This window comes from Canis lupus, chromosome 32 (assembly GCF_048164855.1).
Source record: "Canis lupus baileyi chromosome 32, mCanLup2.hap1, whole genome shotgun sequence".
In the NCBI taxonomy this organism is placed as follows: Eukaryota; Metazoa; Chordata; class Mammalia; order Carnivora; family Canidae; genus Canis; species Canis lupus.
The window spans coordinates 20,486,646-20,498,862 of record NC_132869.1 but is presented as its reverse complement, the minus strand read 5'-3'; the positions used below and the strand labels follow the sequence as shown (position 1 = coordinate 20,498,862).

At 45.6% G+C, this 12,217-nt stretch overlaps 1 protein-coding gene across 1 annotated transcript in view; it reads right to left on the bottom strand.

The window, feature by feature from the left end:
* GLDN (gliomedin) overlaps window positions 1-11,613 on the bottom strand; it is a 63,456-nt gene extending 51,843 nt beyond the window's left edge. Inside the window, exon 1 of the mRNA XM_072808497.1 lies at window positions 11,236-11,613. Coding sequence (XP_072664598.1) covers window positions 11,236-11,598 — 363 coding nt within the window. The 5' untranslated portion in view covers window positions 11,599-11,613. The remainder of the gene's footprint in view (window positions 1-11,235) is intronic.
* Window positions 11,614-12,217: the final 604 nt, after the last annotated feature.

Below are 12,217 nucleotides of genomic sequence, written 5' to 3'. Positions count from 1 at the left end.
TTTATTATAAGGTTTCAAAATTCCCTGAAGCACAAAGGAAGCATTTGAGAAATACTAAAATATCAATAATAATAAGCTAACATTCTGAGTTGTAGGCATGATACTGAGGACTTTACATGGATTCCTGAATTGAATCCTTATGGTAACACCTAAGGTAGATACTGCTATCTTTGTTGCCTATTTCTTTTTTTAAGATTTTATTTCTTGGGACGCCTGGGTAGCTCAGTGGTTGAGCATCTGCCTTTGGCTCAGGGAGTGATCCTGGGTCCAGGGATGGAGTCCCACATCGGGCTCCCTGTGGGGAACCTGCTTCTCCCTCTGCCTGTGTCTCTGCCTCTCTCTGTGTGTGTGTCTCTCATGAATAAATAAGTAAAAAAATTTTTAAAGATTTTATTTACTTATGTGACAGAGAGAGAGAGAGAGAGGAGAGTGAGAGAGAGAGTGAGCGGGAGCACACAAGCAAGGGGAGTGGCAGGCAGAAGGAGAGGGAAAAACAGACTCCCTGCTGAGCAGGGAGCCAGATGCCAGCTCAGTCCCAGCAGCCTGGGATCATAATGTGAGCCAAAGGCAGACATTAACCGACTGAGTCAACGAGGCACCTTGCCTTCTTAAGGATGAGAGAACTGAGGCACAGAGAAGTTGACCTGTCCAAGGCCACATACCTAAAAGGGAGCCAGGAGTAAACACATAGTATGATTCTAGCACTCACTATAAAGGTTTTGGGTCTGCCTTTTACTTTTTAGACTCGTAAAGACCTCTCTCTCTCACAGCAAAGACAGAGTTTTGAGAAGGAGGATATTTTCCTTTCCCTAAATGCTCTTTCTTTCTTCAGTTTCCCTTCCTTCTTTTTTCCCCCTCTCTTTTCAGTCTCAAATTCTGCATCCTCATTTAAAAATTAAAAAAAAATTTTTTTAGAGGGTGGACAGGGGCAGAGGGAGAGGGAGAGGAAGAGAGAGAAGAATATCAAGCAGGCTCTACACCCTCCATCTACTGTGGAGCCCGATGTAGGGCTCAGTCTCATAACTCTGAGATCATGACCTCAAGATCATGATCAAGAGTCAGACGCTTAACTGAATGAGCCACCCAGGTGCCCTGTTAGCCTCCTCACTTCTAAATTAACCTCTTTGGGTGTTTACTCAATTTTGCCTGTGATGCCTTCACCCTCCTCAGTGTTGGATGGATCTGGACCAGATGGTTCCTTTCTCTTTCTTATACCCAATTAGTTAACCGTTCAATTCATTCTTCTGTCTTGGTATTTGTAGGATATACATCTTCTTCATTTCTGATGCCACCACCTAAACCAGACATGAATTCTTTCTTGCCTGGACTAAGGCCATCTCTTCTTGCCTCTGGTCTCTCCCCTGCCTGTCCTGCAGCACACTACCAGAGTAGTCCTACGAAACCATTTTCTCCATGACTCCTTCTTGATGAAAGATCTACAATGCTCCTCGTTACCTATCAGATTCATTCTCAACTTCTCAAAAGTGTAAATTTAAGGAATTCCCTTCTCCCTAGCCCGAACTTCCCAGTGCAGGAAGATCTTGATTCCTTGCTCTTCCAGCCTGGTACCATTGTTATCCTAGTCCCTCGAGCATGGTGTAAGTTGTTATCTGCCCTTGATATGACTCACTCTCCTTGCCTCCCCAAATCTTACCAACTCTACACTGCCCACTTCATGTTCTGTCTCCTCCATGAAACCTTCCTTCATCACTTTAGTGAGAATCAATTTTCTCTCTTCTTGACTGCCCTGATGCTCATCACCTAGCTCACTGCAAAGGATTTTTCTCTAAAGGTCTCCCTGTTCAGAGGGATTGATTCCAACATCCTCAAGTGTGGCCTAGAGGGAGAGGGCATTTTCCACCTCTGAGTGAAAATAAATCTAGACTCTACTACTCACCCATTAAGTTACTGAAAAACTGAGGAATTATTTTGCACTTGCACTTCATTTTGGCTTGGGTATAGTTATCTACAATTTTTTCTCAAATACTTCACAGTTTTTGCATACAGCCCAGGCAAGGTCTGGAAAGTTCCCAGCACTTTGGTTGAGCACAGGAAACTTTCTGAATGGCAGATGAAAGGTTACTCTACCTATTGCATTCAGAACAAACTCCACAAATTGCATTTTGAACAATCTTTAGTTGGCCTTGTTATTTTAACTCTACCTTTCAGTAAAGAAAATTGTGGCTTGAACCTTAGTTAAACTAGAAGTAAATTATATCTACTTAAAATATAGAGCTGTTAGAACCCAAAGAGCTATATAAAAGCAATTGATGGGCTGAAAAATGCTGTCTTTGTAGCAGAATCACAACCTAAAAGCTTCAGCTTATTTCACACAACATGACCTTTAGTCTGCAGATAAAATGCATGTAAATTAAGCTTGAATGTCAACTAGATTTGGCCAAGGATTTCTTTTATGGGAGCAGGGAGGGGTGAGTTTGAGGAATGTAGAGAAAAAAAATACATTTTTTTTCCAGATAAGTGTGTTTTGTCAGATCTGAAGTCCGTTCTGATAGTTCCCCCACAGGTAATCATATCCTGGAGAACCTGCCACCCCTAAGAAGTAAATTGTTCTTCTTTCTTAGAAGTTGTTTTTGCTCTGTCTTCCACTCACATTTTGTCAATTTTCCAAATGAAAGCATCCAAAACATTTTTTAGGACTGCCACCAACAGTAACCAGTTAAGTCAGTCAGAAAGGAGATCAAGCTGACTCCCTTTCAGTGGGCATCAAACCTTGTCATCAGTGGCTGTGTAGAAGGGGTGGGGGCCCAGGAAATCCTGACCAGCTCAAGAAGCCCTATTACCACATCAAGGCTAACTCTATTTTGCTTTCATGACAAGATGATTTAAGCTGGTGTGATGTCAATCTGGTGTCAAGAGACCAAACACTATCCCCAAGCAGCAGCTGTTAGAAGCACATAGGAACAGACAACTTGGCATTCTGAAGGAACTGGCAATAAAGAATGAAGCCAGAAACAAGATGCTGAGATAATGGGGCAAGAAGGGCTAATGATAAAGTAATAGTGAAAAATCTTCATAACAGTAATAATGAATAGTCACTGGGAACCTGACTCTATTAGGTGCTATACTTTACCAACATTTCCCTTAAGCCTGCTAGGGACAAACACTATGAAGTGAACGCTATTATCTCAATCTTGCAGATGAGGAAACTGAAGTTTGGAGAAGTTAAAAGACTTGTCCAAGGTCGCCCAGCTACAAATCTGTGAGTCCAGGATGTGAATTCATCAAACTCCCTTGGTCCACACTGCTCATCAGCACAACATACTCAGGGAAGCATCAGGGAGAGAGAATTTGGCTGGGAACCTAAGAGTGAGGAAGGAATCCCAGGTGCCTCAAATTAGGGCAGGCACACAATGACTGAAGGTGGCAGGAGTACCACATGGAGGTGAGCCTGGGCCAGTCATAGAGAGGATCCTAGGAAAAGGGCATTTGGGGGAGGAAGGATAAACAATCTCTTGGCATTGGAGGACTCATGATTTGAGAAGTTGTTCTGGAACTCACCCAGAAAGGGCCCTCTGCCCAAGGATCTCTCAGTCTGTAGTCTAGTGGGCAATGCCTGTAAATGACAGGCTGGTCTGGGGGTTCTGCTGTCTCCCCAGAGTAGAGTGGCACTGTTCCAGGGGGCATGTGGCTTTGAGTTCCAAAGGGAAAAAAATTCTTTTTTATCGCTGGCATAGAGGCAGTACAGGTTGAAGGAAAGGCAGGACATAGAGAGAGGGGACAATTGACTAGGTCCCAGAAGGTCCATCCTGTTTGGGTTGTAGAAGCTTAGCAGACTTGTTCTTGCTTCTCTTACCTCTAATGCTTTGGCTAGAAAGAGACTAAGGGCTTTTTAATAGCTCTAGGATCTGGGAGTAGTTCCGAATGGCTTAATGCCATTCATGTCAACACAACTGCCCTGTTTCCATGGGTCCAGATGCTCAGTCTCGGCACACTTGTCTTTCACATACATCCTTAGAGAATCATGACCACTGTATATCTACATTGAATGTTTTATTTGCATGTATGTAAAATGTATTTTGATAAAGTGTCTGAAGGATGTAACTAAGGAGCTAGCTCTCACCTATCTTCCTCAACATGCCATCATGAGTTAAGTTTATGGATGTGTTCACAGTACCAACACCAGTCACAATCTTAGCAGGCATGTAGCTTCAAGTTCTCTCTCACTCTTAATTGGCACTCAGAAAGGTCTTCTGACAGGCAAACCAACCACAGTGTCAGATGTGACATCCCAAGTGCCCACGTGCACATGCAGCTATGCAAAAGGCCACGGAAACATGTCTCTCAGGCATGATATGTGGGTTTGTGTCTTTTCTTGTTCTTCTCATCAGGCCTCTAATCTCTCTTCAGGGTCCATAGGACCTAATGGGGTATAAAACTTCCCCTTCCAATTGAAGAGAATGATGTGGTTTGAAACAAGGCTTAGACATGGGATTAACAGTGGTTAAGAGCCTAACATAACTGCTCTTGACTTGGGGAGCTGGCCTAGAAGGAGCAAAAGGCCTGAGGACCAGCTTGGCCCTGCAACCCCCATCCAGGGTGAGACTGCACTTTGGGTCAGCTCCATCCTAGATTCTGTCTCCTTGGAAGATGTCTTAAAACCCTGTCAGAATGGCTAAAATTAACAACTCAGGAAACATCAGACATTGTCAAGGATGTGGAGAAACCCTCTTATACTATTGGTGGGAATGCAACCTGGGGCAGCCACTCTGGAAAACAGTATGGAAGCTCCTCAAAAAGTTAAAAATAGAACTACCCTACAACTCAGCAATTTCACTACCAAGTGTTTATCCAAAGGATACAAAAATGCTGATTCGAAGGGGTGCATGCACTCCAATGTTTATAGTAGCAATGGCCACAATAGCCAAAATATGGAAAGAGTCCAGATGTCCATCAACAGATGAATGAATAAAGAGGATGTGGTATACACACACACACACACACACACACACACACACACACACAGGAATATTACTCAGCCGTCAAAAAGAATGAAATCATGCCATTTGCAATGACATGGATAGAACTAAAGGGTATTATGTTATGGGAAATAAATCAGTCAAAGAAAGGCAAATACCATATGATTTCACTCATGTGTGGAATTTAAGAAACAAAACTGATGAACACAGGAGAAGTGAAGGGAAAAAAAGATAATAACAGGAAGGGAGGCAAACCATAAGGCATTCTTAACTCTAGGAAACAAACTGAGAGTTGCTGGAGGGGAAGCAGGTTGGGGGATGTGTAAATAGGTGATGGGAATTAAGGAGTACACTTACCGTGATGAGCACTGAGTGTTACAGTATAATATGCAACTATAAACCACTAAATTTTACCCTCAAGCTTTTTAAAAAAAAAAACTCCAACAAAACAAACAAAAAAACGGGGTTAGCCCAATCCTAGAACAACCCTGATTTAGTTGCTTAGGTTCTCCAAAGGAACAACTCCTAGTATCTCCTCTGCTCCAGTGGACCACTGTCTAATGAGGAGTTGGCAAGCTTATTCTGTAAAGGGCCAAAAGGAAAATATTTTAGGCTTTGTGGGCCATATGGTTTATGTTTCAACTACTCAGTTCTGCTGTTGTCATGTGAAAGTAGTCACAGGCAATATGTGAACGGGCATAGTTGTATTCCAACAAAACCTTATTACGATTGCTAAAATTTGAATTACACATAATGTTTGTGTGTCACGAAATATTATCCTTCTTTTGATTTCCCTCCCCCCAGCCCTTTACAAACGTAAATCATTTTTACTTTGTGGGCTGTACAAAATCAAGTGGCCCACTTGATTTGGCTAGAGGGCGTAGTTTGTTGACTCCTGGTCTGAACCCTCAACTTTTAAATCTTTTAAATCTGGAGTGAAGTTGACTCACTCCAAGCGGTAGAAAAAGGAGGTGAACCCTGACACAGCCAATCTAGGGCTTTCAAGGAAGTATAGCATCCATGGAAACAGGAGCTGTGACTACAGGTAATGTGATTTTCCCCCTATAAAGAAGATAATGTATAGATCCGTATAAGTGTACCTCACTGCAGTCATCACAAAAAGCTCCACTTGTTACAAGAATGTGTTATACAGCTCGACACAGCTGGCCTCTCCTCCTTGAGAACTATCCTCAGAACTAGAGCATATGACTTTGAAAAGCAACAGTGCCGGGAAATCTCCATCCACTGAAGGTGGAGCTGAGTTTTAGAAACAGCCAAAAACCAAAACAAAACCCAAACCAAACCAAGCACACAAAGAAACCCATCTCACTCAACCAACAATAACAATGGCACAGTTACTAGTATCCTTGCAGAACCAGGGTGGGAAAGACATGGGGGGAGGGGGGCGTGGTGGAACTAAATAAAGCCATTTTTGTTCAAAACCACTCATGATTATAAGACGAGACTTCTGGAAACTAAGCTTGGTAGTCCTAACATGGTCCCTAACAATGCGAGTGTTGTTTGGCCAACACAGTTAGCCAGTTAAACACATTTTTGCGGGAATTTTTGTCAATATTTCAAAGCCAAGAGATTTCGCATAAAAAGTCAGATTTTTTAACTTCTCTTGAAAAAAAAAAATTCAAAAGACCAGGCACACTGAGCTCTTGCTCTTGTACAGCAACAATCGGTGAGAGCCTCCCCTTAGACATAACACATGAATTTCAGGCCAGGCCAGCCTCTGCTATGCCCTACGGCCCCCCAGGCCGGGGGCAGCAGCCATGTAACCTTGTGGTCATGGCCTTTTTACTCACAGATAGACTAACACAATCACACGGTTCAAAAGTCAAAATAATATACAAAGCTATATAGTGAGAGGCTCGTTCCCAACTTATCCCCACCCTCCTTTATTAATAAAGCACTTTTGTTAACATCGTCACTTATTTTTCCACTTCTTCCTTACACGAGGTAATACAATATATATATTTTTCTGTCTTGCTTTCTTTACTTAAAATATATCCTAAGGATTATTCCAATAATAGCACATAAAGAACTTCCTCATCCTCATTTTACAGCTACCTATTCCAGTGAGTGCATAGGTTGATGTATTAAACTACTTCTGTATTAATGAGCACAGGTTGTGAATAGTCTTTTGTTCTTACAAATATTCTACAACAGATATATGCATATGTCACTTCATAGGTGATAAAGTATATCGTGCAGGATAAATTCCCACAAGTGAGATTTCTGGGTTACAGGGTAAATGTATTTGTAATATTTTTAGGTACTGCCAAATCGCCTTCCACGTGGGTTGTGCCATTTTGCAGTCCAAAACAGCAATACAAAAGCATGTTTATTTTCCTTCAGCTTCCCCAGGAGACTATGTGGTCACATTTTTGTAGTTTTGTCATTCTAACAGGTAAAAACTATATTTCAGGGCAGGTGTAATTTGCATTTTTAACCAAGACATCTTTTCTCACATGTTTACCTAGAGACATTTGTATTTCTTTTTCTGAGAACTATGTTCCATTTTCCTATTGGATTCCTATTTCTGTTGATTTTCCTATTAAATTCTTGGGGTTTTTTCTTATAAAATTATAGGAGTAATATATAGATTAGCCCTGTATCTATGATATGAACTGTAAATGGTTTTTTTTTTCAGTTTGTGCTTTATCTTTTGCCTTTGTTTATGAGATGTGTGTTTGTTTGTTTGTTCTTTGTGCTTTTTAAATGTAGGTAAGTTTATTTACTCTTTGCTTCTGGCATTTACATTTTTAGACAGATTTCCCCATTCCAACATTAAAAATGAATTTACCCATGTTTTCCTCCAGTAGTTTTAGAGTTTCATTTTTTAAAACATGTGAATCGTCAACCCATCAACCCAGAGCTTAAGACACACATCACTAGAAGTAACATCTTTTTCCTACTGGGAGCTTGGGCCTAGATTTTGGACAGGATGATGAGGCTACCAGAAGATCAGTAAGTGTAAGACCTGAAGAATGGGAAAAAGAAGCAGTTGATGGGAAGAGAAGTGAGACGGGACTGGGGTGAGGTGGGGTGGGGAGTAAACTGAGGCACCCTCTCCTGCAGGAGTTCCTGGCAGATGGCTTCCTATTGTTGGTCTAGCTCAGGGGTACCCAGGGCCCTTACTACTTTTTTCCAAAGTATCCACTTACTTTCAAGGATTTAATGTTTTTGCTTGTACCGAACTAACTGTTCTTAGGTAATGACTACTTACTCTGCCCTTTTAACAACCAGTTTCTGGGCAGAATGTGCTAATCAGAATTACCATGCTGAGCTGATATGCTTTCAGCCCAAAGCACAGAACTTTGAAGTGTCAGTAAGCTTGAGGAGGCTCATCTTGGATAAATGAGCCTTTGGGAAGACTTTCTGAAATGCTGACATTAGTCTGCCTACAACATATTTCTTTGTTCCTAGATTTCTAAGGACACGGACTGTCAGTGGGGGGACCTCTGATCTCATCCCCATTCAAACCTACTGGTGCTGTAGATAAGGGTAGGGGAAGGTGTGACTTCAACCATAAGAGGTGTGCACACCGACCTCCATGATGTATACTAAATAGTTCTCTTAGCAACTTTTCTACCAGAGGTGCCCTTGAAGGTGCTTTAAAAAAAAGATTATTTATTTATTTATTTATTTATTTATTTATTTATTTATTTATTTAAGGGGGGGCATGAGTTGGGGGGAGGGGTAGAGAGAGAAGCAGGCTCCCTGATGAGCAGGGAGCCAGAGGTGGGGCTCTATCACAGGACCCAGAGATCTCCACTCCAGCCAAGGCAGAATTTAACCAACAGAGCCACCCAGGCACCCAAAAAGTGGTTTTTAAAACACTGTTTCCTCGTGTGAATTATTCTCTATTCTGAGAAAAATGGAGAAAATTTTGCAAAGATGAGTGAGAATATTGCTAGAATAAAGCAAAAGCCTTTCAGCAATAAAATGGGCTCCTCTGCTTTGAGCAGAGGCCTCAAAAGAGACCTGGTGGGAGTAAGATGCTTCATGCTGCTCACTGTCAGCAAGAAGGCATGCCAACGTCCAGGCATGCCAGACCGCACCTCTAACGGTGAATTCAGTCTCTGGTGGTGGGATCTGCATACAGTCCTGTTAGAGCCCCCCATGTGATTTCAATGTGCAACTACTGCTCTTGAACCATGCTATTCAGATTGTGGTCCTCAAACCAGCAGCACTGGTATGTGGGATCTCCAGCCTGAAATTAGACCTTCTGAGTTCAGAATCTGCACTTGAACAAGGCCATCAAGATATTCGTATACATATTAAAGTAGAGAAGCAGTGATCTACAGCAATTTCTCAAAGTGGCACCTGGATCGCTTGTATCAAGCTCACCAAGGGGGTGGGAAGGTGGGGGAATGGGGATCAGGCGACTTCTTAAGGAAGACAATTCTGGAGATGACCACTTTGTAAGTGTGACAGTGGGACCACGGAATCTGCATTTCAATATGCTTCCAGGTGACCCCCTAGCCTACTGCTTGAGAACTACTCCCAATGGGGAAGCCGGCAATATGACAGCTACTTTATCCTGATCTGCATGGAAATTCCTTCAATGATGCTATAAGGTGAAAGCATATCCATTAGAAATGGGGGGTGAGTGGGTGATAATCTATGAACGCTTCTCAGCCTGACAAATGTGATGTTTCTGCTCTCTGATCTATAACAGAGCAGGTGGTGATAGTTAAATCCAGCTTTCAGACTGACACAGAAATGGGTCTCTCTGTTCTCTTGCGTTAGTGACTGAACAGACTGCAATACACAGGCTTCTACCTTAAAAGCAGGATTAAAAATATAAAATGTTGATGCTCAGATGCATCCTTCCTGAAGGGTTTCAAAAAACCCTCAAAATGCATGGTAGAGAGCCAAGAGAAAGAATAAATTCCCTGAAAGGAGATTTCTTCATTTTACAAAAGTCTTTTTTTTTCTTTTAAGATTTTATTTATTTATTTGACACAGAGTGAGAGAGTGCAAGCAGGGGGAGACTGAGACGGGAGAAGCAGGCTCAACTGGGGCTCAATCCCAGAACTCTGGGTTCGTGACCTGAGCCTAAGGCAGATGCTTAAACTAACTGAGCCACTCAGGTGCCCCTACAGAGGTCTTTTGAAAATTCTTTGCTTGGTCCCAGATTTTTAAATGATGACACAAGTAAAAAAAAAAAAAAAAAAAAACAGGAATAGAGATTTTGATCTCTCTGAAAAGATGTATTTGCAGTATGCCACATTTCCATGATGTAGTTGTAAAAGCATTTCAGGTCATATAAGATATTTAAAAGCTTCTATGATACAGAAGCTTTAAGTGAGTTTATCTTCAGAATACCTAGGATTCCGAAGTACAGCTCACACTTGACTTGGGGGTGACAGAATTGAAATCTTTGTCATTATAAAATGAAATAAGACCATTGTGGTTGAAATGGGTAATGAATGGAATGGGGACCTGCAAGGTGATCTAAATGCAATTGTTAGATAATTATTGAGTTAAAAATCCGCAAAAGCAAACTTTGAACTGTAAAAAAAAAAAAAAAAAAAAAAAAAAGATTTTTGAGGCTTTACTCTAAAGACTTGGAGCAGAGTTTCTTAAACCTTTTTTGGGGGAGTGCAATTCTAATGAAAATCTAATGGAAAGCTAGGGACTCTCCCTCGCTCCACGCCCCCTGAGTGCACACTGGTAATCTCTGGGGTTCCATAGACCCGCTGGAGCCCGTAGGAGAACGTGGGCTTCCTCAGTGGATTTCAAGAAAATTTCTCTATTTTGATCTCTTCCATCTGGAAAGCGCTTTAAGACCCAAGAGCAACTTTATCAGCAGCACCAAGATTCCAGGCGACTCGGTAAAATTGGGGCTGTTTTCGCTTCACCCAACCTCACGAGGATGGTGGGAGGCCAGGTGAGAGGCCGGAGCCCTGGACAAGCCAGGGGAAGACTCTCCGAAATGTGCCCTCTCCGCGGGGCCCGGGCCCGGAGCGCGAGGCTCCCCTCACGCCAGGCTGCGAGCGCTCTCTTCCGAAGTCAGGGGCGCAAGTGGACGGTCCCGGACGCCGCCGACGCGGGTTCACCTGCATTTACCTGCACACCCAAGGATGCCCGAGGGGGGAGACAGCCCCTGACCCCCTCCCCCTCGCACGGACCTCCGCGGGCTCAGGTGCAGGGGCGCCTGCCCGGGTGCCAGCCCCCGCCGGGCCTCCCTCTCGGCGCCTCGCCGTCCGTCGGGGCCTGTCTCCCCGCCCTGCCCGCCGCCCGCCCCGGCGGAGGCGCCACGGGGAGCCGGGCCCCCGCCTACCGGCACCATGGAGTAGGTCATCAGCATCAGCATGTCGTGGCTCTCGGCGCGGAGGTGCGGCGCGGGCTCCCCGCCGTGGCTGCGCTTGCTGCGCGCGGCGCCGGCGGGGTCCGGGGGCGGCGGGGGCGGCGGGGGCGGCGCGCGGCTCAGCTCGGCCAGGAAGGAGCGCAGGGCGCTGTCCTCGCGCCGCTCGCGGCCCCGCTGGGCCTCCAGCGCCCGCACCGCCGCGCTCAGCCCGCGCCACTGGCACAGCGCGAACACGGTGCCCGCGGCGTTGAGCGCCGCCAGCAGCGCCACGGCCGCCAGCGCGCCCCGCAGCCCGCAGCCCGCGCCCCCGCGGCCTCGCTCCGCGCCCCCGGCCATGCTCTGCGCGCCTCGGCCCGGCCCGGCCCGGCTCGCCGCCGCCGCCCGGCAGCCTTTATACGGGGCGGGCAGGCCGTGGGCTGGTGGCAGCGCCGTGAGTCACGCTGCCCTCTGCCCCGGCTGGCGGGACGCGTTGGGGACAGCAGTGGCGGCGCCCGAGCAGCCCGGAGGGACCGGCGGGCGGGGGGGCGGGGCGGCGGGAAGGGGAGCGGGAGCAGGGGGCGGGGGCGGGCCAGGAAGCCCGGCAAACCCAGGTCCCCTCCTTTTCTCACTGCCCTGCGTGTGGGCATTGCTGTGGCCCGGGCGGGCAGAGGGAGGGGCCGACTGGGGGGAGCGGGGATGCTCAAGGCTGACAAGTCCCTGGACTCCACGCCGTTGCCCCCACACTGGCCTCCCCGGAGGAAAGGATCCAGATGCCCAGATGCCAAGACATATGCCCGCTGCCCCAGGGTTTGCTGCTGGGTGGGGGCCCAGGCTGCCCATCCCGTGGCCACTGAAAATCCCATGAGATATTTTCGGGGAAGGGGATGGATAGAGGTTGGCCGCCCATAGAACCACAATAGCTTTGTCCTGCCGGAGACGCAGGAGTCCTTTTTGAAGGGAGATTTCCTAAAACGTG